The sequence below is a fragment of the Aricia agestis genome, chromosome 21 (genome assembly GCF_905147365.1).
Source record: "Aricia agestis chromosome 21, ilAriAges1.1, whole genome shotgun sequence".
Classification (NCBI taxonomy): Eukaryota; Metazoa; Arthropoda; class Insecta; order Lepidoptera; family Lycaenidae; genus Aricia; species Aricia agestis.
The window spans coordinates 7225009-7251012 of NC_056426.1; the positions used below are offsets into that span (position 1 = coordinate 7225009).

Genomic DNA, 26004 nt, shown 5'->3' on the forward strand with positions numbered 1-26004 from the left:
CTGACTCCAAGGTCGTTAAAAATGGTAATTTACGAAAAGCTATTGTTTTCGTAAAGTACAATTTTTTTAACGAACAATTCTATGTAGTAATTATATTTTATTACTAGCTGACCCGGCGAATGTTGTTTTGCCATATAAATTATTTCTAGGATGAATATAAAAAGTAGGCCTATCATCAGGCCTAACGAATGTAGGTAAGTACATATAAAATTTCATTAAAATCGGTTGAGCCGTTTTGAAGGAGTTCGCGTACAAACACTGTGACACGAGAATTTTATTAATATTATAGAAGTTCATGAGTAGGTAACTCATGGTAAGATGGTAATCAGAAATGATTGAACTTATGTTAACCCGTCGATCGTGGTTTTTTTTTTATGAAATAAGGGGGCAAACGAGCAAACGGGTCACCTGATGGAAAGCTACTTCCGTCGCCCATGGACACTTGCAGCATCAAAAGAGCTGCAAGTGCGTTGCCGGCCTTTTAAGACGGAATAGGGTAATAGGGGAGGGTAGGGAAGGGAAGGGAATAGGGGAGGGTAGGGAAGGGAATAGGATAGGGGATTGGGCCTCCGGTAAACTCATTCACTCGGCGAAACACAGCGCAAGCGCTGTTTCACGCCGGTTTTCTGTGAGAACGTGGTATTTCTCCGCTCGAGCCGGCCCATTCGTGCCGAAGCATGACTCTCCCACATATAAATCGGTCACCGGTGACCGTATGGGGCTTGATGAATACTTTTACATAAACGTTTGACGTAAATTTTAATCCAAGATCTGGGGGCACGAGAGTGCCCCCGCCAAGATGAGTAACAAGGTCTTTAACCTTCTTATCTTGGATTAAAGTTGACGTATGCATATTTTGCTATGGTTTGCTTCGCAGAGAAAGATAATGGTAATGAAATGTTTCTTCAATTCGTTATGTTTAGCGGGCTGAAAATTTTTCACTTTTTGAATTTAGCGCTTCTTTTCGTTTCATGCTGTACTGTGTTTTTCTCATACTGTATAAATTAAAAAAAAGTATGACAGTTTACTAATGTCAGTACCTAGTCATCTGTCATGTCAAGTGTTAACACTCAACTTTATGTCACTACTCACTGACCAGTGTCAAAATAGGTCAACTTTTTGCATTAATTTGTATTTCTATTTATTTTCATTATTTTTAGATAAGATATTTATAGCATGAAACGAGCGTTTGTATTCAAAGATGCTTCCGAGAGAAATGGCAAAGTTATGGTTGTGGAAGATACGATTAAAGACTTCAAAAAACAGATAGCAATACAGTATGACTTGTCCGAAGAAAACTTTAAGATTTATTTAGATAATGGCTGTGAAATAGACGACGTGAGAGTTATTAGAGAAAACGACAAGATTTATCTGTCCTTAGAAGGCTTAAAAAATAGTGATACACATTCCAAAAGTTGTGAAACACTCGAGAATGGCATGAAAGTTTTTAGTGTGTCTAATGAGAAAGAGCGTACCATTTCCGACTGGATTATGCTTAATGTTGGCGGTAAATACTTCGTCACATCCCGGTCTACATTAGTGGCTAAGGAACCGCTTTCTATGTTGGCGCGAATGTTCGACAATGATTTGTATTTAAACCCAAGTCCAACAGATTCCAAAGGAGCCTACCTTATCGACAGAAGCCCAGAGTATTTCGAACCAATATTAAATTATTTGAGGCACGGTGAAGTTATATTGGATAAGAACATAAATCCAAAAGGTGTCCTGGAGGAAGCTATATTTTATGGTAAGTTCCAAATTTAAATTTCCCTTTTTTATTTTTAAACTTTTTCCTTTAAGGTGGCCATACACGGAACAATTATCGTAACGATTTATCTCCTCACACAGTGCCACAGTCACCATCATCTCATAAATAATAATTTATTATCATTAACTGTGAAATTTTTGCTTTACAGGAGTGGACTCTATGATAGCACAACTAAAACAAATAATAGAGGAGTCAACAAAACACACTGACAACAATCAACCTCTGACAAGGAATGATGTGATTCGCTCAATCATTATGACATCCACAAAAGAGGAATTAAGATTTCAAGGAGTAAACTTAGCTGGTGCTGACTTAAATAGGTTAGATTTACGATACATTAATTTTAAGGTAAACACAGTTTTAATGTTTAAGCTTAACCCATCAATCGTGGAATAACGAGACACAATAGCTTATCTATTGTTATCGTGGCCAGATGCGGCCGCTTAGGGCTTCAAGAATTAATATTGCTTTCAGTTAAACTAATTCTTAATAGTTATTAACTTTATTTTTAAATTAAACTGTTGCTGTCTATTAATCCTGTCTTAATAAAGACATGGATAACTAGGTTCCATTTGCACCTAGATTAAAAATTGTGGTTTTTGCCTTTTATCCACAGCTAGTTAGACTTAGGCCCATATTTTTGGTCAGTACTTAAGATGCGACCCGGTCTCAAGACACAGTTCGGCTCTGTGATTGGTCCAAATTTTGACAGCCAACTAATCACAGAGCCTGAACCGTGTCTTGAGACCGAGATGCATCTTGAGTACTGACCAAAAAATACGGGCTTAAAAGTATTTTGCTTACACTCACTTGAAACTTGTACCCTGTTCTTTAATTAATATAATAATTTAAAAATCATTTCAGTATGCTTGTTTGGCTGGGTGCAACTTGAGTCATGCAAACTTGTCCTTCTGCTGTCTGGAAAGAGCTGACCTATCCGCTGCTAATCTAGAGGGAGCACAGTTACTGGGCATAAAAGCACTATGTGCTAATATGGAAGGTAATTTATATTTTTTTTAAATCAAGAACTTTACTATTGTTCTACGCCACTTACAAAGCAGCAGCGGCATGGTGCTAAACCACAAAGTTAATATACCTAGCGGAATAGAGAAACAAAGGCCTGAGCAAGAGAGATATCACTACCACTTATCAGTAACTGCGTAGTAAAAAGAGACATGTGATACATGACAGCAGCACTCTTTTTTTGATGTTCAGTCGGCACGTGCCGCACAATTGACAATTTAAATCTCATAGAAATCATGTTTAATCATGCTTGTGTAAGTGTATACATATTTTTCACACAGATGAAACACATTTTAGTTTCATTTGACAGCTCGAGATTGTTGCTCTATTCCACTAGGTATAATAACTTTATGTGCTAAACCAATGTCGGTAGAAAATTAAACCTATAGCCTAGTTCATAAAATGACATTTTATTTAAATTTTTTTTTTGGTCATGGTCACTTGCAGGCTTTTTTTTTTTTTTCGAAAGGGTCTAAGCTACTGGTCTGGTTAAGACCATGGTAGTTTAATCGTGGCATTGCAGGCTGCAGTGAGTATTAGAAAGCTACATGCACTATTTCTACTTGGTTTATTTTACTGTCTCACCCTTATATTTTCTTTTGCAGGTGCAATTTTGAAAGGATGCAATATGGAAGATCCTGCTCGGTCAAAAACAGTTCTGGAAGGAGTTAATCTAAAAGGTAATTAATTCTACAATATTATGTTTTAATCTTGTTTTTTCTATCCCAACGGAGACAGATGAGTATATATTGTGTTACTATAACACTTTCCATGACAATATAATAGCACTAATTATATTCTTCACAAAAATGTTTGTTACTATGGGATCAGGGATGTATTAACCTGCAATAAAAAAATTATATTGTGAATTCACAGGTGCAAATTTGGAGTGCAGTAATATGTCAAGTGTGAATTTGAGGCTGGCATCCCTGAAGAATGCCAACTTACAGAACTGTGTGTTGCGGTGTGCAGAATTGGCGGGTGCTGATTTAGAGGTAATATTTTAAAAAAGAGAAAAAAAAAAGAATTTAACCCGTCGATTGTCGGAAAACGAGACACAATAGATATTATTCTATTGTATCTCGTTCACCGTGAGTCTTGTTGAAATAATATGGAACTAATAATTATAATCAATCAAGATGAAAATATTATGTAATTTATTACACAGGGCTACTGAAACCATAAAGTAAATATACCTAGCGGAATAGAGAAACTAAAGGCCTGAGCAAGTGAGATGTCACTATCAGTAACACTGCGTGGTTAAAAAAAAGAGATGTGTGATTATATACGTGGGAGAGCCATGCTTTGGCACGAATGGGCCGGCTCGACCGGAGAAATACCACGTTCTCACAGAAAACCGGCGTGAAACAGCGCTGTCGCTGTGTTTCGCCGAGTGAGTGAGTTTACCGGAGGCCCAATCCCCTACCCCATTCCCTTCCCTACCCTCCCCTATTCCCTTCCCTTCCCTACCCTCCCCTATTAATCTATTCCCTCTTAAAAGGCTGGCAACGCACTTGCAGCTCTTCTGGTGCTGCGAGTGTCCATGGGCGACGGAAGTTGCTTTCCATCAGGTGACCCGTTTGCTCGTTTGCCCCCTTATTTCATAAAAAAAAAAGACAGCAGCACTCTTTTTTTTGACGTCCAGTCGGCACGTGCCGCACGTTGACAATTTAATCTCATAGAATTCATATTCAGTCATGCTTGTGTAAGGGGGGTATTACATTATCATTTATACAGGGTGTAACAAAAATAAGTGATAATACTTTAGGGTGTGTACGTGTTCCTTGTAGAGAGTTCACTGTGAAAGTAGCAGCGCTGAAAGACCAATTTTTTTTTTTTCACTTTTGTATGAGGAAACTCGTGAAGCTCGGGCCCTTGCCCATACAAAAGTGAAAAAAATTTTTCGTCTTTCAGAGCTGCTACTTTCACAGTGAATTCTCTACAAGAAACACGTACACACCCTAAAGTATTATCACTTATTTTTGTTACACACTGTATATAATCATATATAGGATCCAATATTAATGATCATTTGATGATATGTGCATATTACATTATCATATTTCATTGATCCTATTTTACGTCATATGTGGTTTCAATAGCCAATGGAGAGCGCTAACGCTGACAGGTATTGACGTCAGGGTTACTAGATCTCAGAGAATTCGATTTGTCAAAAGACATCGTCATTTTTAATATGGCTTGTTTTTTGTTATTTCAGCAAGATTATCCAAGTATATAATTAGAAAAATAATTACATTACATTATTTGAAACCTATTAACGAACAAAACTCTTTTTTATATTAAATAACTGGCAACACCTATTTCTATGACCGTATTGGATCCAATCTCTCAGCAAATGTCAAAAATCTATGATCAAGGAAGAAATGAATCATAATATTATGTTTATATTACATTATCCAATATCATTGACTCAATGATCTCGGATCCAATATATAATATGATAATCTAATATCCCCCTAAGTGTATACGTACACATATTTTTCACACAGATGAAAACCAAGTTTGGTTTCGTTTGACAGCTCGAGATTGTTGCTCTATTCCGCTAGGTATATTAACTTTATGACTGAAACAAGTCCTTTGTTGCACAGATTATACTTACACAGCTCTCTTATGAAAAATTTTTGTTTGGCTTTAATTCAGCTTTTTCAATGTTTTATCCACTTGATATTTATATTATTATTATATCTACATTTCATACATTAGAAACAGGATTTATGTTTTCCTTTTTTTTTTCAGTGCTGTGATTTATCAGGCAGTGATCTTCATGAAGCGAACTTGAGGGGTGCAAATTTGAAAGATGCTGCCTTCGAGTTGATGCTGACACCACTGCACATGTCTCAGACAATACGATAGCAATAATTTAATAGTAGTTATTAATAAATATAATAATTAAATTAAATATAGTTGGCAGTGCAGACAAACTAGTGTGTACTAGGAGATGTATTGATTGACCAGATGGTGGACCTACGTAATTTGGTTGGATTATGTCAAAGTTAAGTAAATGACATGGTCGCGCCGTTACTTACATAAATTGTTACATACATTTGCTTGTGGTGTCGCGGTGTAGCCGGCAAAACGCGATTTCAGGCGCATATAAACAGGGCCAGATCTACCATAACATGGCTATTTGGGCTTAAGCCCAGGGCCCCATGAGTTCAAGAGACTTCGCCGCCCAGCTAAGTCAAGTCAAAAATAGACTATTTAATGCGAAAGAATTCATAATTTTATTAATTTTTTGTTGGTATCCCTGAGTATCCTACGAATACGATCAAGGTTTATTATACAATTTAGGTGTTGGAACAAACTGACAGTAAAATGTTGTAGCCCTAAGTAGTTTCAGCCCAGGGCCCCGTAAGCTCACGGTCCGGCCCTGCATATAAACCATAGACTTATAATCGAAATCGAATCCGTATCGAGAGGTCAGGGACTTTAGTGCCTAACATCTACATAATATTATAACCAGACAAAATTACGTAGAACCCAAGTAGAACCACTATTTGCTCTGATGCATCATTTACTCTGATGGTACTAATTGCCTACTTATTTAGTACAGTTTCTCATTGCCTTAGCAGTGATTAATAGTTGTACAATTATTTTTATGACTGTACACAATACAATAATATTATTTTATTAGTATTGAAATAAATTTGATTTTTGTTGTTTAGTTTCAAACGAAGTTTACCTTTTTTTCCACATTGGGACATGATGTATAAGTTTTAACTATGATGATGATGGGACAGCTATTTGCAGTAAAACAAACATAAAATATAGTCAGTACTTAAGATGCGACCCGGTCTCAAGACGCGGTTCGGCACTGTGATTGGTCCAAATTTTGACAGCCAACCAATCACGGAGCCTGAACCGTGTCTTGAGACCGAGATGCATCTTGAGTACTGACTACTGACTATTTTTACCGGCCTAAAATGCAAACGCAGAACGCGACGCTTGAACGCCTGGCCGCTCTCTGTCTGATAAAAGAGTGAGCAGAGAGCAGCGTGCCGGGGCGCAGCGCAAAAATCCGCCTCCATACAATTTGTATGGTAGCGGATGCGCGAATTGCTCACTGTGCCGCCGCGCCGGGGCGCATTGGAGCGGATTTTTGCGCAACATATTTCCATCAATGGGACACGGCTCGGCAAGACCCACAGCGCCCCGGCAACAGTGCACACTATACGGAGTAGACGAAAAATCGGATTTTTCGTCTCCTCCGTAAACTGGGCAGTATGACCACATTTAGTAGATTTCTACTTTTTGGTAGATTTGAGGTCAAATGAATGACGATTTAGTAGTCCATTTTCTTTTAGTCGATTTTAGTAGAAAATCGATATTATAGAATATATAATATAAAAATGTTAAAAAGGTAAGACGTTCCTTATAAACATATTACGTAGAATACATCGATAAATAAAGGTAGATTTTTGGTAGAAGCTAAAACACGGTCTAAAAGATTTTTGTAGAACACATCAACGTTTTTGGTATATCGAGTCACGAGTGATTTTAAATGGTCACACTGGAGCTATTCAAACAATGCGATGCGACCCGACCCGGCAATAGTGTGCTATAATATACGCATTCTGCGCTGCGCTGAGCCCCGACGCCCCACGACTCGCCTCAGCACGGCCCGTCAAAGTGTGCGCGCTAAGTGAAAGATCGCCTGGTAAAAATTAGTAAAAGAGCATGTTGACACTTTTTGCCACTAGATGGTGCTTTACGTAAAACATGTTATCGTTTTTTGCCATAGTGTGTGTAATTAAATAAATACCATATAAATACAGTTCGACAAGGCTTTATTTGAACGTGGGTGACATTGACGGGAGCGCTGCTGGTAAAAGAGAACTGTCAAACACAAGTCAAAAATGACGTTTTTCTATGATAGAAGCGTTTAGTTCCTTTTCTCGCCACGTTCAAATAAAGCCTTGTCACATTGCGCATGCGCAAAGTAAAAAATTAGTATGAGTTTTGAATGCATGTGTCATGTTCTAAAATCTGACAGAAATTGTTAGTATTTTAATGGTATTTTAGAACATGACACTCAATTATGAAAATATGAAGCTGCCAATCTGCGAAAAAATGAAACAAACACGGGTATTTTCTTAATTTACCATTCTACCTTGATTCTACCCATCGTGTCCTGAACTCTTGACTAGTGACTCCTGATTATCATTTTATACAAATAAAATATATTTGGCAGAGGCGTGTCGCGTCGCGTCGCTCCGGTGCCGCATAATGTCGTTGTAGTGCGGTCTCAAGTCCCAACCCAAGGCAACACTTTAGAATTATTATTGCAATACGCGGTCATCGCTTTTCGTACATTTTACAATCAAATTTTTTAAAGTTTCAAAGTTTTTTTTACCACTGGTATCATTTCAGTGCGCAGTGAAGTTGGTTGCGTTGCAAATTGCAATCAGTGATGCCAGATTGGGGGGGATCCCCCCAAAATTGGTGTTTTTTTAGGTGATGGGGGGAAAATTGGGGGGAACAATTTTTTGGGGGGATTGTTGGAGGAAAAAATCTGGGAACAGACGGCGAAATCTAAGTACTATGGTCCCGTTTTTACCCTTAGGTTACGACTTACGGAACCATAAAAATGATCAAGGAGCCATAAAAATGACGCTATTGCCGAAATAGTGTACATTCATCGTATCCATTTGTGAAATTCCCATTCATAATGAACAAAAAATTTCTTTTATAATTTGTGGGGGGATTTTTCTTGAAATCCCGAATTTTGGGGGGATTTCGGGGAACACTTGGGGAGAAACCGAGTTGGCCGTCTGGCAACACTGATTGCAATTTGCATTTTTTTTTATTCATGTTCTATTTTTGTGTGTGACGGTTCTGTCGTGCGGTTATTGAAATAATTTACTTCTAATTTTAATGATTCAATTTCGTTTACTAATCGAGAACTATTCAAGAACGATCTTTTGTTTGCGCTAATTCCAAAATGCAGAACGGAGAGGAAACTGCGGCGCCCGCAGATACTGGTAAGTACATAAAAAATACCGTAATAAATATTATAATTTACTGTTCTCAACAGTATTGCATTGTGAAAACCCACGAAATACAGTTTTCTCAACGTTTCCGATGAGATTCGCATCGTGAATTGGGTTTATAATTTTTTATTTGTACCCACAAAATGTCAAATGTGACTAAAATGTTTGTGAAGGAATTATGAAGTTTCCTTCGTTGTTGAGGCGATAGAAACTAAGTTTCACTAGATTTCGTGTTTCAATTTACTATTTGGGTGGTTTCCTCGTTTGTAATTGTTACTGTTAGCATTTTAACTGGAGTGTGAAGAATGACTCACATTCCTCTACTGCTTATTGAAAAAATGTTAGTGATTTATTAAGCAATTAAATTATATTCGCCGCTTTCGATTCTTCACTTGTGCAGTCGTGCAGTTTTTGTACAAAAACTAGATACTGTAGAAAAGTGGACACTATGTACATCTGTGTTTAAACCCTGATTCTTCAATATTAACCCATCGATCGTGGAAAACGAGACATAATAGAGTTTCTATTGTGTCTCGGTCACCGGTGACCGTATGGGGCTTGATGAATTAATACTGCTTCGATTCTGTTTTGGTGCAGCCTCAGTAAAGTAAAACTAGAAAGTGTTAATGTCACTTCTCACTCCCATGTCCAAATTCCGTTTGGTTGTATCTTAAAGCTCGCTATACACTTTGGGCCACCTGATTAAGCCAGCACATTGAGCCAATGTGTAGAGCAATTCCATACTCTACAGTCCACACATTGGCCCCATGTGCTGGCTCAATCCCTTCGCCCATTGTTTAGTGGGCTTAAAAACATCAAAGATAAACCCATCAATCCCCAAGCGTCACCCGGCTGTCGCATAAAAATTGAAAATATCGTGTCTGCAATTCCCATGATCGAGGTATTAATTATTGACAACTAGATACAAAGTCAAAAGGTCTAGAAACAAAGTTGCAATTTTAAATAAACAGGATTCAATCAAAAATTCTTATTAAACCGAGATACCAAGAATATGAGGGTAGGATGTAAACATTTTGTTGTGTACAAATTGTGTTTTTGTTGATTTTTTTCTAAATTTTTAATTTGAATACCACCTTAACCTATCAAGCCCCATAAGATCACCAGTGATCGTGACAACAATAGAATAACAATAGATTTCCAAGAATCCACGATCGACGGATTAATGTGATACATTATTCTTTCTCCACTTGACTGTCATGAGCAAATCTAGTAAAAATAATTTCTCGTTGAATTGTTGTCGCTGGGGTCACACAATCTACCTTTTCAAAGGGTTAAAAAAATGGTTGATTTTTGCTGTTAGCATTTGAATGTATGTTGTCTTGAAATTTTATAAGAATACCGTTTTGTAGCTTAATTTTTCTGAGACAGTTGAACCTTACAGAAACTGTACTTACTATTAGGTTAACGGAATAAACCTGCAGGTTTCATTGAAGTTTAAGGCTCTACATACAAATTATGTCATCAAAATAATTTTAGTATTTAAAGGTTAAAATTTAGTCATAATACTGGTAAATTTAGTAGGCTACAGTTGATTTCTAAGATTCATAAAATAAAATTACGTAGGTACTTACACAACTACTAGAATCCTGTATGTAATAGTCTTTAACCGGCCATAAGATCAGTACTTGGCATAGTATAGTATTCTAGCAATAAAATTTGTGAAAAACATTTTTTTTATGAAATAACAAGCAAACGGGTCACCTGATGGAAAACAACTTCCGTCGCCCATGGACACTCGCAGCATCAGAAGAGCTGTAGGTGCGTTACCGGCCTTTTAAGAGGGGCTAGGGTAATAGGGGAGGGTAAGGATGGAAAGGGAAGGGGATAGGGTAATAGGGGAGGGTAGGGATGGGAAGATAAGAGAATAGGGGAGGGTAGGGATGGGAAGGTAAGGGAATAGGGGAGGGTAGGGAAGGAAATAGGGTAGGGGATTGGGCCTCCACTAAACTCACTCGCTTGGCGAAACACAGCGTTTCACACCGGTTTTCTGTGAGAATGTGATATTTCTCTGGTCGAGCCGGCCCATTTGTGCCGAAGCATGGCTCTCCCACGTCTAAATACATATCTGGTATTTAAATAAACAATCTTTTACATAGCTACGGAAAATATTAAACATAAATCAAATTATGTCCTTTGCACGGAAACTGAAAATTTATTATAGTTTTCAATGTCCGTGAGAATTTAGCAACATATTCAATTATAATCTGCAAATAATACATTTATTATTCATAGATTATAATCCCCTTACTAATAAACGCTGTATAAGCTTTGAATAGTTTACAGTGTTTTGTCTTCTTCAATCCAATTAAAAATGTCACTTGTGTGACAGGAACAAAACACTGTATAACTATTCAAAGCTTATACAACGTTTATTAGTAAGGGTGTCAGTGTATAACAATAACACTTATTTACATTGACATCATTACTTTACATAGTTATTTGAAAAGATGCAGCCAAAAACTTTACTTTGGCTGGTGCCTGGCGGCTGGCACTATATTCAGCGAAAAAAAAAACTCAATATTAAAGAAGGAGTCCTATAATCTCCCATATATCATTTACTGCAGTTTTTTCCCATCTCTATCAACTGAATGCAATAATGTAGCATGCCATGTGGTTACGTAGCCTAATTGAGAAGAATTGAGGATGTATGCTAATGTGCCATTACTCGTATAGTTATACAGTACTAGTTCACCTTTGTCACTTTACCTGACTTTGACCAACAGGAGAAGTGATTTTGGAACACTACAGATGTGTGTAATTTTTCACAGACAAATAGTATCCTATATATCCTTTCCTGGGACTCGGAACTCACGGAAGTATCTCCTGGATACCAAATTTCAGCAAAATCGGTTCAGCTGTTTGGACGTGAAGAGATAACAGACAGACAGACACACCTTCTCATTTATAATATTAGTATGGATAGTATTTTTTTTATGAAATAAGGGGGCAAACGAGCAAACGGGTCACCTGAGGAAAAGCAACTTCCGTCGCCTATGGACACACGCAACATCAGAAGAGCTGCAGGTGCGTTGCCGGCCTTTTTAAGTGGGAATAGGAGTAATCCTATTCCACTTAAAAAGGCCACTTTAAATTGTAAAATTTACAGGGTAGGGGAGGTAAGGAAGGGAATAGGGAAGGGAAGGGTAGGGTAGCGAATTGGGCCTCCGGTAAACTCACTCACTCGGCGAAACACAGCGCAAGTGCTGTTTCACGCCGGTTTTCTGTGAGCCCGTGCTATTTCTCCGGTCGAGCCGGCCCATTCGTGCCGAAGCATGGCTCTACCACGTAAAAACTGCATGTACTATTATCTAAGTGGCTAGTATTTAAAATCCCTTACAGTTTTTTGAGGGTTTTCTATGAGACCACAATTTTTCGGTTAAATAAATTAAGTATAATAATTGCAATATTATCGTGCACTGCCAAATTGTTATCATATTACCTTGCGCTTGTGTGAAGGTCAGTGTTAAACAACAAATCTTTAAAATGTTATTGTCATAATAAAACAAAATGAAATTAAAACTAGACAATCTGCAATTTCTAGTTAATAGTTTCAGTGACGGTTGCCTGTTTCATTGAAAGTTATTTAGTGTGCGCATTACACAGGAGCACTCTCCTTTCTTTCTGTATACTCTCATAACCCAGTGGGACAGAGGACCAAAAAGAGATCAAGCACTGATCTTTTACATGCCCATCCAACGTATGGATCATCTTTCTTATCAGACAATCAGGTGATCGGCCTACATTGTCCTAACATCATTTTTTAAACGCTTGGCATGCATTCCATTACATTCAGTGATAGTTTACATTATTCCAGTAGCATTCCAGCACTGGATTGGATCACTGGATTAAAAAAATGAAAACCAGCGATAACACATACCAATAAATACAAAATACAGTTACAACTTGACTAGTAGTCCTAGTCTTTTTTAATGAAAAATATGCATTAAAAAACCTGCGCTTATGAAATTCCAATGCAAACAATCGATTATAGCTCTTACATGTATAATAATAAGTTGTACATTAGCAAAACGTTACGCATCACATATTATGTACTTTCAGAAGGTCGTATACGTTAATGTAAAATTGACGACCATGAAGTACATGAATTATAAAATATTATATTAGGTATATGTATTATGTTTGCGATTCGTTATACCATTATGGTTGGGGAGGGGAAGAGGGGATTTCGGGATAAGCTCGAGCGTGTCAGATTAAGCTTGTATAGGCTTTCAACAAGTTTCTAGTTATCATGGTATAGAAATCAGATTTTTATTTTTATTTACTATTTTTATATTGAAATGTCATCGGATCTGTCAGATTAAGATATGGGATGTTAAGTCTGTATACCCAAAAAAGCTTCCATTTAAAGCAATGACGATTCAAAGGTTAGGTAAGCCCATGAAGCTAATATAGAGAGGAGGTGTCGTAATCGAATTTCCTTAAGAAACGACGCGTGACAATTTGCGGGGTGAGGGGGTGTCAAGCTCCGCCCACTTCTCAATATTTCATCTATCGGCTAAAAGCAAAACTACTAGCTTCGGTCGATGTTGATGTTACTACGTAGTTCAGCTATCTTACACTAGATGTTAAAATTCTTGAGTATTCTTGAATATTATGGGACGTACTCAGAACTTTAAAAATGTATATTATTAATTTTATTAAGTTCAATTAATAAAATAAGGGTTAGTATTTTGACCGATTTTTTTATGTAAAATAAGGGGACAAACGAGTAAACGGGTCACCTGATGGAAAGCAACTTCCGTCGCCCATGGACACTCGCAACATCAGAAGAGCTACAGGTGCATTGCCGGCCTTTTAAGAGGTAACAGGGTAGGGGGGAGGCGGCTTTTGGGCTATGAATAAATTTAGTATTTTATTAAATTTAGTTATTTAGTAAGTACATGAAAGATGATAATCCACGCGCGATCAGAATGGGATCGCAATGATAGTTTTGTTTGCTAAAAAAGTAGCGTTAGCAAAATTTTCTGATAACATTAATTTATAGGTAAGTAATCGACCAATTCTCTACATTAAGACTGGGTTGCACCAACTAACTTTAACTGTAACTTTAACTACAATGCAAAATGTAAAATCTTTGGTTAAAGTTAAAAATGGACGCCATCAACACGCCACATTTAACCATAACCATAGAGCTCGACAAGGTTTTAAATGCGCGTGGCGAAAAAAGGAACTAACGCAGTCATCATACAAAAAACGCCATTTTTGACAGTTCTCCTTTACCAGCAGCGCCCCCGCCCACGTTCATTTATAACCTTGTTGGATCAGCTGTCAATTTCTCCGGTCAAAGTTAAGGTTAAAGTTAAATTTGCCTTAACTATAACCATAACTTTAACTTTAACCACGCCTCTGGTGCAACCCAACCTTAAGGTATTACCATGTTTTTGGTTAACCCCGTGGCAGCTTCAACTCTTTCAGTTAAGTACTTTATTTTTTTATTTTTGAGCGAATCCAAAATTTTCATGAAAAAGATTTGTGGTAATATTTTATCAATGAATGTGATTCAGCTATTATTTTATTAATCTATTACTATAATAATATGGCATATTACCTATTATTATCACAAAAAAAATAAAACAGAAACTCAAAAGAAATGTCCGCAAATAAAAACGTTTTTGTTTGTCAACCCTACGGCTGGCCAAATATCAGCCGCGCGCGTCAACAGTCAACATTAGCAAACAAACTGTCATTGCGATACTTAATAAAATTAAAAATACAACCTCCTCGTTTTTTGTAAGTCGGTTAGTAATTTAATCCTAAATACGGCCCTGGATATTTGTTACGTTCAAAATAGTTATTCAATATGACGACAGATGGCGCTTTATAAGTAATATGATAATAAAAGCTATATAAGTACGGTTTTAGCTATTAAATGTGTTTAAGACAAAGTGTATAACGGTTTTTAGTATTCAAGTATGATTATTGCAATAAACTTATGGAAAATTATAAGCATTTACGTCTGTATTATCTTTCAAAGGTCTGGCCATCTAGTGTCAAGTAGTATAATTAACGCTGAAAGCTAAAATGTTGTAGAACTTTTATATTTAAAGTACATTTAAAATTATTTGCAAATGAAATGTGATAGTATTTATATTATCAGAACGTCTGTCTGAGTGTTTTCGACATTGTAAAACACGATACTTCATCCTTGTTAAAAACGCAAAAAACACACCAATTTATTGGGAGTCTCGTTACGTGTGCACCTGACAAACGCTAAAAGTGTACTGACTTAAGCTCCGCCCACAATGATGACGTCAGGACCTAGTTGAAAATCACAGTGCACAGTTGCTTAGGCCAGCTCCTCTCTATATTAGCTTCATGGGTAAGCCTGTAAGGGACATTTTAAAATATAAAAAATAAAGCTTCATATTTTTCTAACTAAGCTTCGCAGATATTTTATTTTGCACTAAACTAACTGATTTAGTCCTTGTTGTCTAAAAATTTATAATCATAATATTAATCCGCGAACGGAAAACTTTGTAACCCTTTTTACGAAAAATGGGGAACCGTAGGTGCATGAAAATTTGCACAGATATAAACACACCGGCAAAATTAGAGGAACATAACAAAATTTTCAATTTTTTTGAAAATTGTTCACTGTTTTTTATAAATTTATTTATTTAATTACTAATTGATTATTAAAAAATAAATTTTATATAAATTTAGGGCATAAAAACGTGAAAAATAGAAAAAAATCGGTAAAAATCAAAATTTAAGAAAATCTTTGAAATTTCAGTAGTAAGTTTTTAAGTTAAATTCTCCATTTTTATTAAAGAAATGTCATGTTAAAAGCGTGTAATGCCTTTTATGGATCTCAAGAGGGCCTGGATACGCCATTCCATGCTTGCATTTTGATTGTCAATCATTTCCTGTGGGGTATTCTCCTACTCCTCCAGTAGCGCCAACTCTAGCTCCTGGACACATTTTGGAGCTGGAGTTTTAACTCGTACCGTTCACCCATTGATGTGCCACACGTCTTCAATCGGATCCACATCCGTAGACCACGCTGGCCTCTCCACCTGGGCTACGCCAGCATCGTTTAGGTAATAATGACCGATTTTCTTACTCTATGGACGCACATAAAATTGAAATTACTACCTAAAACTGTGTAAAAGGCACACCATGCAGTTCCAGAATGTCGGTTCTATAGCCCTGTACTGTCAAAGTACCATCATCTATAATCATCAGCTCCATGCGGGCTCCAAATCATATGCAACTCCAAACCATTACGAAGCCTGCATCATAGGCCACTGTTTCCGGTAAGTTTGATGGCCTGTAGCTTTCCTTATGATTTATCCACATTCTTTATCGCCTGTCAATACAATGTACACAGAATTTGCTCCCATCACTGTACAGCACAAGATTTCACTCACTTGTCTAATTTTGATGTTCACGCGCAAATCTTAGCCTGGCTCTTCGGTGTCCTGTCTCAAGTTTTGGTGCCCTTGCTGGCACTTTTGAGTTTAATTTAACTTCTTTGAATCTTCTTCTTACTGTACAATCACTAACACGTTCATCTTGGACCTGTTCCGACAGGTTTCGTGTCTGCATAGCAGTTTGAGGTCGATTTCTTAAGTTTTGTTTCCTTACAAAATGGTCATCCTGAACCATTGTCACCCGATATCTGCCTTGTTCTCGTCTCCGAACGTAAGATCCAGTCTCTCTGAAGCGTTGAAAGTTACGATGAACCACGGAAGCCGACACACCTAAGGCCTGACTGACCGAACGGTAGGTGTGACCTTTCTCTATCGTGGTTACAGCTCTAGCTGTCGCAGATGCTGGGAAATCACTAATTTTGTATCTAAGCAATGTGTTCTTCCAAAAACCAAACAATCAAATGAGCTGAGCATACCTTGCACCCCGCTAAAACGCCATTCTTATCAGGAACACTTACAACGTCAATAATCGAAAAACACTTATTAGGGCATAATTGCTATAAAAACCTGTCAACTTGCCAGTTTTGTTCAATATTTTATTTCTTGAATGAGCTTAGAAGTTATAAAAAAGGCTTTCAGACAGCCCGACCCACTTGAGTTCAAGTTTTGGCCCTTTATACCTATGTTCCGCTAATTTTGCCAGTGTGTGTAGTTTATATGGTGAAGAAGTGCATCTAACTAATATTATTTTGTAATTATGCTTTTATCATACATTTTTTTTAACAAATAAAACATTACACACACTACAACACACACACATGAGAAATTACAGATTTTTAAGTGACAAGCCTGTACATACGAATTATACTCTTTTATTTATCGTTGAAACATACGAATTATACTCTTTTATTTATGGTTGAAGTCTGTTGACAACAAGTTGACAAATTTAAAATGGATTATAGTTTTTTTTATTGAATCTAAGATACTATTAGACAATGCTTACACGGCCAGTCTGAGATCAGCTAAGTTCCAGAGACAAGAGTTGAAAAAAAAAATTATAAAGTCAATATTTTTTTACAAAATATAGGTAGTACTTAGTCCTAATGTCGTTGAAACTAAGGTCGAATTTCGACCATTGGGCGATCTCTAGTTAATCTAAATAAGCAATTTTTGGATACATTTTCTTTTTCAAAACTTTAAAATGGCTGCAGTTTCTGAACCCACCGCTAAAATAAAAATATTTTTTATCAGTTTTACGGTTTACCTAATGTAAAAAACCTACTAGGTCTCCATGACGCTCGAGGGACTACAAAATTAGCATCTTCTCCTCCCCTACTATTATATTAACCCTCGGTTGGTCGCGTGGGGTCTTTGAAAGCCCGGAGTTTGCGAAAACGTGATAAAACTATATTTAAATTAATCGTAGCAACTCCGCTCTTTAGGTAGCTTCCTAAAAGGGATTATATTTCAATATAATCGCCACTCGTCTGAGCTCACGTGCATGTGTTGTGAGTTACAGATGCGTTTATTCACGCTGGGGTCTTTAAAGACCCCAGGTGACCAACCGCGTCACTATATTTGATTTGATATTGCCATACAGTTTTCACACCGAAATGGATTTCTTTCGTGATTTTCATTGTATTTTAATAATAAATCAATAAAAATCATCGTGTGTTGGTTCTCATTGTTTTATGTCACTTAGAAGAAGCGTTAGACGCACTTTTCCAAAAATGCATATTTTGCTACCTAGACCAAAATGATGAGCATTATTTTTTGGTGATGATGAGAAAGTAATTATTGGTATATTTACCATACGTTTTATGTGTTAGAACAGGAAAATATATAAAATATAGTAGGTTTTGATGTTGAAAATTTGTCAATATTAAACATTCAATAGTTTATATGTTATTTAGACTTCGCTTTTTAAATTGCAGGCTAAGTTATAGGAAATTTAACTGTTATTTCAGTTATCTTCATGTTTTACTACAATTTTAAAATAATTTTGTTTATTTTTCAATTTTCCAATCTCACGGTCTCCAGCTGAAATTTTTTGGCTTGTATTTTTAAATTGTGTGTTTAGGCTAATAATCTTCAAAATATTATTAAGTTTTTGATTGAATCTGATTATTATTGAATTAAATAATAATAAAAAGGTAAAAAATATAAATTTATGCCATTTTTATGTCATTTAATTGTCGGGCTTTCAAAGACCCCAGGTGACCAACGGCGTTATTTTAAAAGCGCGACCAACCGAGGGTTAATCGGTTTTGGTCGCTAAGTGCCTAGAGGCTCCCAAGTCGCCCCTGCTTTGTAGTTGCGTAGAGCGAAATGAAATCTACAGCCTAGTTAATAAAGTGGTATTTTGTTTTAACTTTTCGGTCGGTCGCGGTCGCTTGCGGCAAGGATCGGAAAGCCACCTTTACATTAAATTAGTGTTTTCGTGTTTTAGTGTGAATGCCCTACCTAAACGCCTATTTTTTCAACCATCTGTTGGCAACTTGGCACTTGCCAAAAAAAAAAAGCCAAATCTAAAACACCCATCAAACACATTTTGCGAGATTCTATATTTTTGGATCACAGATATTTCTGTGGAATTTTCCGATATTTTGTTATTGTATTCTAAATTCGAATTATGTCAAGGCAGTGTTGCCAAGATGGTCTCGGCGCCGTACCCCTGAACTAATTTGATTTCCCCCTAGAAATCCCCTTGATTACTTTTTCTTTTAATATTAAATAAAAATATACTTATTACTAAACTTTATTACAGCTCGACAAGGCTTTATATATGAATGTGGTGAGAAAAGGAACTAACGCTTCTATCATACAAAAACGTTATTTTTGACATTTCTCCTTTACCAGGGGCGCCCATTGACATCATTGACATATTCATTTAAAGCCTTGTCGAACTGTATTCATCTTTTCAACATCTCGAATCTCGACCTCGATTAGTTGTTGTGGCGCTCAAGTAATTTAAAGATGGTTAAAAAATATTAGGAACGTGATATTTGGCAAAAGAACTGTATTTGACGTGTGTTTTGAATTTCCCCTTAAAAATCCCCTAAATATTTTTCCCCCCGTTTTGCCCCTAACTTGGTCGAAAACCCCGTAAATCTAGGGGGAAATCCCTTGATCTGGCAACACTGTGTCAAGGGCCAACAACAGTATTATAATATATGTACTAGATGACGCCCGCAACTCCGTTGCGAGAAACGAATTTCGTTTCTCTTTTGGAAACCGTACATTTATACGGGGACGGGATAAATGGCATCCTATGTCCTTTCTATGTACTCGAAGTATCCCCATACTATATTTCAGCAAAATTGGTTTAGCGGTTTAGGCGTGAATACTTAATATTATACATTTGAAAGTGTGTCTGTCTGTCACCTCTTTACGCTCAATTTCTGCCGCGTAAATATCTTTTCATACAAATCATGACTCGCAAAATTACGCTCGTGTGAATCAAACAGGACTTTTGTAGGAAACTGAATGCAGCAGAATTTCTGCCAGCCGAAATTCTGCGACTCACAAGTCACATCTCACAAATTACGCTCGTTTGGCTTCACCGTTATTCTATTCTCTTATCTCTATCTAGTCATCAGCGTCATCTAGTCAAAGACTTCTATTTAAACTGATTAAATAGAATTATTTGCATCTAGTATGTAAATATTACAGAAAATATTACATTTTTTGTACCTGCTCGGGTTATATTCAAAACGTTTTGTTTAACTCCTTATTCTCTCCCCAGCGCCGGAGGTGGCACAGGAGATAACCAAGCACTTCTACCGCGTGAAAGTATGGCGGCATCTCGAGAGTTCGTACCTCGCGATGTTCCCCAGACCCGTCTACAACCGGATACCGAATTTCAAGGTAGGTGGAATGTTTCGGATGCGGATACGGATGAACAAAATGGCGGCGAATTCCGCATCCGAAATACATCATATTAATATTATGATTTCGGATACGGTTACGGACCGATATAAAACAATAATTGTGATTATTCTACCGTATTCGCATCCAAAAATACATCATAATATTACGATTACGGTCAACAGATATTTTGAAATTTATATATTACCCGTTAGGGTCAGCATCAGCATAAACAGAACAGGATTTTATTGACGCACTTGAAAATAACTTTAAAAATTAATATGAAACGCATAAATGCTTAAAACTTAGAAAAATGATCGCGCGTCCTTGAAGAAACGCGGGAATCCAGTATCACGATTTCGTGTAAAAATTTCAAAGATTATTTTCAAGTGCGTTTATAAAATCCTCTCAGCTTCTTGCACGTCTGGCACTTAGAGCGCTTACAGACGAACGGCACTTTAAGAAGCCTGCTGAAGCTGCCGTTCGTTCAGACTTCAGTTACTTTGTTAGTGTCAATTCGGTTACGGTTACGGTTTATTCACTTCTAGGGTGCGAACGAGGCGGCGGCGAAGCTGGCCGAGTTGGACGTGTTCAAGAACGCCACCAGCGTTAAGGTCAACCCTGATAAACCGCAGGAAGCCGTCAGGTGAGTCCTAGATTATTCTAGAAGTTGTACCAGAACTTTATGATTGCTTGGATAAACGAAACATAGTCATGTGACTGTTTTTATTTTTTATTTTAAATGCGTTAAAAGCTAAAATACAAAAGCGGTTTTTATACCCGATAAAATAATATCATAGATCAACAGCTGGCGTCTAGCATTATAATGCTGTTCTTCTAGCATTATAATGCTATATTTTGTAAAATGTCACCCAGGCTATGACTATCGAACCCAGGCTATATGGAGATATAGCCTGGGTTCCGAAATAAAACCCAGTATACTGGCCACTGCTCATTAAGTGTCTAAACACACTAGGCCGAAGTTACGCGGCGTAAATTCCGCATCCGAAATATTCTAGCCAGTGTATTGACGTAATTTATGACTTTGTTGGGCTGTTATTATTGTAATTTTCAAATATGACCCTACTAAACTTGTCTCACCAGAACAATATAGCGTCGGCGGTCGGATACTTGACCTCACAAGCACCGGCCAGTATACTGGGATATATTTTGGAACTTATGAAATAATTTATAGGAGAAATCCATTAACCTCTGTGTGTTTGGCCACAGTTGCATCTGTTGCGACATTATGACGTCACTTGCCATCTACGGCGTGCATGATCTAAGACCGACCTACGATACTTTCACAGACTAGTCACATTTTCGGGGCCTTTGCTTAAGCGATGATTAAAGTTAAGTGAATGTTAATTAGTCTTGCAAATATAAAGGGATCATTTTGAGGAATCTATACTTATACCTACTTAGGTATTACAAATGCGAAAGTGTGTCTGTTTGTCTGTCTATTATCTCTTCACGCTAAAACCCCTGAACCGATTTATCTGAAACACGCAATATACTGTATATATCTGAAACTAGATGACGCAAAAATCGTTTATCGCACGGGAACCGTACATTTTTCCGGGATGAAAAGTATTCTATGTCCTTTCCTGGGACTCAAAGTATCGTCATGTCAAATTTCAGCAAAATCGATTTAGCGGTTTGGGCGTGAAGAGGTAACAGACAGACACACACACTTTCGCTTTTATAATATTAGTATGGATTAGATATAGTTTTTGTATTGGAAAAATGCACGGTTCTGGGCGTACTTTGGCGCAACGTCATCTTGTACAATATACATAATATATCACCACACCTAAGTATGCAAGGAATATAATTTACGATTTAACGAATGAATATTATATTGGGTACACAAACACCTGATCAAATAACAGACCGGTACTCTTGAAAACACAGTAACACACATACAAAAGACAGTACCTAAATATACTATAATATGTACTAATATGTACTAGAGGCCTATGTCCAGCAGTGGACGACTATAGACTGATATGATGATGATGATGATGTACTAATAGACGCCAGCAACTCCGTTGCGCAAATTCGTTTATCGCTCGAGAACCGTACATTTTTCGACGGCAAAAACTATTTTGTTATTTCTCTGTTGTTTCTGAAATTGGGAAGAGCTTGTTTGTTTGTTTGAACGCGCTAATCTCAGGAACTACTGGTCCGATTTGAAAAATTCTTTCAGTGTTAGATAGCCCATTTATCGAGGAAGGCTATAGGCTGTATCACGCTAATACTAATAGGAGCGAAGAAATAGAGGATTTGAAAGAGCTTTTTTGAACGCTGGAGCAATTTTTATGTTATTTGGCACACATGAAGAAAAGACCACGTGAAAGGATATAGGTTTCTTTTTTTGCAGAAAAATGTTTCCGTGACATTCCTGAATTACGCGGGCGAAGCCGCGCGGAACATCTAGTTGTCATATAAATCGGTTTCCCCGTTTAAGCGTCAAGGGGTAACAGACAAACAGAACCCATTCATCATCCTCGTGGACTCCAAAATTTTGCCGCGTCTGATCGAGACTGTATCGAAATTCGAAACTATTACTAGATGACGCCAGCAACTCCGTTGCGCCAAAAAACGCCTATCGCACGGGAACCGTACATTTTCCGGGTTTATCAAAAGTATCCTATGTCCTTTCCCAGGACTCAAAGTATCTTCATACCAAATTTCAGCAAAATCGGTTCAGCGGTTTGGGCGTGAAGAGGTACAGACAGACACACTGTCGCATTTATAATATTAGTATGGATAGCAGAATATACTGATAAAGGAGACATCGGTATGAGTAATCCGCATTTTTCGCTCCCGAAATACGTCGGTCGTTGACCTCAACACGAATAGCTAGTTCGTCATACCATCATAGCCACTGCCAACTCCAGAGTTCATTGTGATGATCAAAAATCTACGATGAGAGAATTCAGCTTGATACATTAGTTACACTGTTGGATTTTTAAACGAAGTTCCTTATGGCGCGATCGTCGTTGCGAAAGGAGGCTAGACAGAACGATACTTGACCTCAACATGAATAGCTAGTTCGTCATACCATCATAGCCACTGCAGCCAACTCCAGAGTTCATTGTGATAGACAAAATCTTCGATGAGAGAATTCGGCTTGACACATTATTTACACAGTTGGATTTTTGGAACGAAGTTCCTTATGGCGCGTTCGGCGTTGCGAAAGGAGGCTAGACGGAACGATACTTGACATCAACATGAATTTGTAGTTCGTCATACCATCATAGCCACTGCAGCCAACTCCAGCCTACCTAGCATACGCCAACGAGATATCTCACTCTATATGTTTTCTCGATGTTTGATGGTTTGTCTCTTCATCTCTATTCACCCTAGCATGACATTATGAGACCAGTAACTACTCGTCTCATAATGTCAAAACAACTATCTAGAGAGTGAGATATCTCGTTGGCGTATGCTAGGTAGGCTGAGTTCATTGTGATAGACAAAATATTCGATGAGAGAATTCAGCTTGACTACATTATTACACTGTTGGATAGCCAATACAAGTGACAACTACCGTGTAAAGGGGCCCATATCATAAATAATCAGCTAAGTACGAATGGAACTCACGCCCGAAGGGTTCCTTCCTTCCAATCACTTAAATATATGTGTTATTTAATAATTAATAATAAAATTGGAATATAATTAAAATTTAAGGGGGGCTCCCATACAAAAACACAACTTTTTGCCTATTTTTTCTCTATAACGGTACGGAACCCTTCGTGCGTGAGACCGACTCGCACTTGGCCGATTTTATTGTAAACATGGTATCAAATTCGGGCAATCTATACAACAAAAAAAGAAATTTTGAAAATCTGACCACAAACAGCAAAGTAAACATTAACTCCTCCTTTTTTTAAAGTCGGTTAAAAAAAAGTATCTAAAATGTTGACCAGGGATGTTAGGTATCATCATGCCAAATTTCATTGAAATCAGTCAGAGATTAGCCTGTACAAACAGACAAACAGACAGAGAAACAAAAATTTCAAAAACAGTTAAAATGTATTCTACTACTCTTCTAATATGCCCCTGACTCGTTTTTTCAAGTTTATTTTCAATGTACAAAAATTTTACCTCTACGATTTTATTATTATTTTTAATTATTAAATTACAGATATAATTAAGGCATTTTTGAAAATTTCAAGTGCCTACCTGTTTCCAATATTCATAACGAGCAAAAAAGCCAAAAAATCACTTTGTTTGTTGTATGGGAGCCCCCCATATTAATTTTATTTTGTTTTAAGTATTTGTGTATGTATATATACAGGGTGTAACAAAAATAAGTGATAATACTTTTGGGTGTGTACGTGTTCCTTGTAGAGAGTTCACTGTGAAAGTAGCAGCGCTGAAAGACCAAAAAATTTTTTCACTTTTGTATGGGGAAACTCGTGACGCTCGGACCCTTGCCCATACAAAAGTGAAAAAAATTTTTGGTCTTTCAGCGCTGCTACTTTCACAGTGAACTCTCTACAAGGAACACGCACACACCCTAAAGTATTATCACTTATTTTTGTTACACCCTGTATAGTATTTGTGTATCTTGAGATACAGCCTGGAAACACACAGACGGACGGCCGGCGGACAGACGGACAGACAACGAAGTATTAGTAATAGGGTCCCGTTTTTTCACCCTTTGGGTACGGATCCCTAAAAACAGATAACTCGTAACTCCGTTTCGCCTGATTCGGTTATCACTTAACAGTTATCACACAGGGACCATACATAATTTCATGATAAAAATTATCCTATGTCCTATCCCGGGACTCCTTATCTTTCAGCTAAATTACAACAAAATCAATTTGCGGTTTGGGCGTGAAATGATAACAGACAGACACTCCCCCATTTATAATATTGGTATGTATGTAGGAGAGCCATTTCTCCATTTATAATATTAGTAAATAGTATGCAATATGTATGTAGATGAGCCATACCTTGGCACGAATAAGCCGGCTTCAATCAATAACCGTGTTATTGATTCTTACACCTTACCTTATAGAAAACCGATATGAAATTACTAGCATTCAATGATTATATCTGTTTAGCGACTATCGTGTTGGTACTGTAATTTTTTTCGGGATAAAAACTATCACAAACAACATACAGACAGACAAAAACTTCGGCATTTATATAATACTGGACGTTCCGCGCGGCTTCGCCCGCGTAAATTAGATATATATTTCACAGATAAATTATTAGTCCACAAAAAATAGCTTACGATCCTTCACGTGGTTTACTTCTTATCTGTGCCAAATTACAGAAAAATTGCTCCAGTAGTTAGTGAGATAAGCCCTTTCAAATAATTTCGCCCGTTTTTTTCACATTTTCCTCTATTTCTTCGCTCCTATTAGTCTTAGCGTGATAAAATATAGCCTTTAGCCTTCCTCGATAAATGTGCTATCTAACACTGAAAGAATTTTTCAAATCGAACCGTTCCTGAGATTAGCGCGTTCAAACAAACAAACTCTTCCGCTTTATAATAATATTAGTATATACTAGATGATGTCCAAACGCGCAGGAACCGTAAATTTTTCGGCATAAAAAGTATCCTATGTCCTTTCCGGGACTCTTTAGTACCTCCGTACCAAATTTCTGCAAAATCAGTTCAGCGGTTTAGGTGTGAAGAGGTAACAGATAGGCAGACAGACACACTTTGGCATTTATAATATTAGTAAGTATGGATTAGTATAGTATGTATTATCGGGAATATTAATGTACTTAACTAATATTATGTTGTTAACAAGTCTTACTTTGATTTGATTAAAATTTAAAACCAATAGGTAGCCATAGAAAGTAAATGCGGTTGCAGCTAGCGTATTGGAAAGTTATTTAATCTTTCCGTCTATATGCTGCTTATATTTTACCTCCGAGTTTAGTTAAAATG

The 26004-nt window shown here is 37.1% G+C and overlaps 2 protein-coding genes across 2 annotated transcripts in view; both read left to right on the plus strand.

The window, feature by feature from the left end:
• Positions 1-1124: 1124 nt before the first annotated feature.
• Positions 1125-6407, plus strand: LOC121737585 (BTB/POZ domain-containing protein KCTD9). The gene is made up of 6 exons (XM_042129245.1): positions 1125-1747; positions 1917-2116; positions 2633-2768; positions 3397-3471; positions 3668-3786; positions 5549-6407. Exons 1-6 carry the CDS (start codon positions 1177-1179, stop codon positions 5663-5665), a joined length of 1218 nt encoding a protein of 405 aa, XP_041985179.1. The 5' UTR covers positions 1125-1176; the 3' UTR covers positions 5666-6407.
• A 2198-nt stretch (positions 6408-8605) lies between these two features.
• The window catches only part of LOC121737584 (methenyltetrahydrofolate synthase domain-containing protein), a 39245-nt gene continuing 21846 nt past the window's right edge, over positions 8606-26004 (plus strand). The window contains exons 1-3 of the mRNA XM_042129243.1: positions 8606-8793; positions 19963-20084; positions 20633-20730. Of these exons, the coding sequence (XP_041985177.1) occupies positions 8754-8793; positions 19963-20084; positions 20633-20730 (260 nt within the window). The 5' untranslated portion in view covers positions 8606-8753. The remainder of the gene's footprint in view (positions 8794-19962; positions 20085-20632; positions 20731-26004) is intronic.